A 2,500-nucleotide genomic window follows, 5' to 3' on the forward strand; every position below is an offset into this window, starting at 1 on the left:
TAGTTTGGACCCATTAATGTATGTTATCTATTAAGTTAATTGTTTATTATATATATACATATATACGCATATATATATATATATATATATATATATATATATATATATATGTATGTATTTATGTATATATATATATATATATATATATATATATATATATATATATATATATATATATATATATATATATATATATATATATATATATATATATATATATATATATATATATATCGACATTTGTTATCTTGTACTTCCATTGATTCGAATTGGCATTTCCTTTCTAGACCACACCATGTTCAGTTGGCTCATGCTCTCTTGCCTGTTAGGCATCTCCCTGGCTGACATCCAGGTATGAATCCATCCACTGATATTTAAGATTAGGCATGAATTATTTATTTACTTTTTGTATAATAAATAATAACACTAACAACTTTTATCCATGTACCATCAATGCCACCTTATTTTCAGAATTACCAAGTTTGTTACAAGGGAAACAATGACGATAACAACAGCTGCATGGCGGTGGATGTAGACCGCCTTGCCATGAAAGTGCATTACCACATGGCTGAATCCGAAAACTTCGATGATGTTGAGACTTTGGAGGATTATAGCGTGGTAAGTATCACTAGTCATGTTCTCAGCTGTCAAATAGGCGCATTTTAGTTTTAATTCATAAATCCATCCGTAAGAAACTCTTTCGTTACCAAAGCCATATAGAAATATTTTATGATGTAACATTAATTAATACCCGATATATGAGTATAAAATAAAACATACGTAACCACCAGGGTTTAGTACACTTTCTGAAATGAATGAATTAACGTTAAATAGCCGTATTAACAACAACAAAATAATAAGTAAATAAAAAATGTAAAAGAGAAAGAGAGAGCAATGAATGCTATAACAGTTCATACGCTCATATGAATCTTCCATATTTTAGAAACTTTTTGGTAACTTGAACTGTATAAGCACACTGTACAATGAAAGAAACAAAAATGTAGAAATAGGTGTAAAAAAAATGTTTATATAATTGTCAGGGTGTAGCGGCATCCCGAGTGGGATCCCAGGAGGCGTGTTACGTCAGGCGACTCGTCAAATCTTTCGAGGAACAAGTTGCCTTCATCAAAGGCCATCAGGATGATGGCATGAGGGTTGAGTCTGACGTCAGAGTTTCCGCTGTTTCCCTCGACAATCCTGAGGAGGAGATCGGCTCCGATCTTGCCAACTTCTGTGGCGACCTTCCCGTTTACAAACTGGTCAATCAGGAACAGAATGACAGTGTGCAAGATCGTCGTCAAGTCAGCGTCACCTTCACCCGTTGCGTCCTGTTGTGCTTCATTCCCAGGTGCTTCACCACCACGCTCACTCTTCCCACAGGCAGCACCGTCACCTTCGGCTGGTTCTTCTTCGGATAAGATAATGACTTAGAACATTGTTCATGTCTTTCTAACCTGTTTCGAAGATGGACACTACTTTTAAATAAATGTTGATGCATTTTATTGTGTTTGATTATTTTCATTTATTGACTATTTATGCATTTATTCATGCATCTATTTGTAATCATAACCTCTGTTCCTGATCGAATTAGTCAGATATAAAAAAACGAATTGGTTTATAGACTTAAATCCTACACTCGAAGACTTGTCAAAGGGTCTCCAAATCGGAGTGCTCCCGGTTTTTCCTGCCCATTCATTTAAAGGCGGGAATAGTGCAACTCATGCTTGGTATAGAATTCTCTTGCTTTAATAAACACGTCTGTTATGGTGTAAAATTAAATAGTAAAAACTATTTTTTCTTTTCTTTTTTGTCACCATTGAATATTGTTATCCTCCTTTTATTAGACTCTACTCGATCAAGTCGAATATGAATGTCAGAGATATAGCATTGTGTTCATGCTTTATGTTTTAATCATTCACCTCCATTTTATATTCCTCACAATATATATATATATATATATATATATATATATATATATATATATATATATATACATATGTATAATATATATACATATATATACACACATCAGTGGTGAGAGAATTTTCAAAGGCTGTGCAGTCAGAAACAGTGATTTATCGGTAAAGCATTGCTATTAACACCACCGTACATATATAATCATTTAATTGCTCAAAAACGAACTATACACACGATTTAGTGGATGATAAAAGCGCTTCGTTCTCTCAATTGCAATTTGTGATGACGTCACTGTGCAACTGAAAATGCGCTCGGCAAAACAATAAGTACAGAACCGCCACTCGGACTAGAAACGCCGTTTTACTTTGTTTTAAGTGTTCCCTTTTTATATATTTTCGTATTTTATGACGCGGTGAAATCGACGTAGGAAATTGGAGAAAAGGCAGAGTATCTTAAGGTCTTGTTTTTATATTGATCGTGTTCATGAAAGCTGCCATTCCTGCATTGAAATTCAGAACCCGTACTTTTGAGTTTTTATTAGAATGATTTTATTTTGGTTTATATTAATTTGGATATTTCATTT

General features: G+C 33.3%; 1 protein-coding gene across 1 annotated transcript in view; it reads left to right on the top strand.

Annotated features, from left to right (window-relative positions):
- LOC122243216 (uncharacterized) overlaps positions 1-1,500 on the top strand; it is a 1,775-nt gene extending 275 nt beyond the window's left edge. The window contains exons 2-4 of the mRNA XM_086556247.1: positions 288-352; positions 472-618; positions 1,041-1,500. Of these exons, the coding sequence (XP_086412373.1) occupies positions 296-352; positions 472-618; positions 1,041-1,418 (582 nt within the window). The 5' untranslated portion in view covers positions 288-295 and the 3' untranslated portion in view covers positions 1,419-1,500. The remainder of the gene's footprint in view (positions 1-287; positions 353-471; positions 619-1,040) is intronic.
- The last annotated feature ends 1,000 nt before the right edge of the window (positions 1,501-2,500 follow it).

This window comes from Penaeus japonicus, unplaced genomic scaffold (assembly GCF_977035675.1).
Source record: "Penaeus japonicus unplaced genomic scaffold, GWHDUDI00000001_assembly GWHDUDI00000001, whole genome shotgun sequence".
Lineage (NCBI taxonomy): Eukaryota > Metazoa > Arthropoda > Malacostraca > Decapoda > Penaeidae > Penaeus > Penaeus japonicus.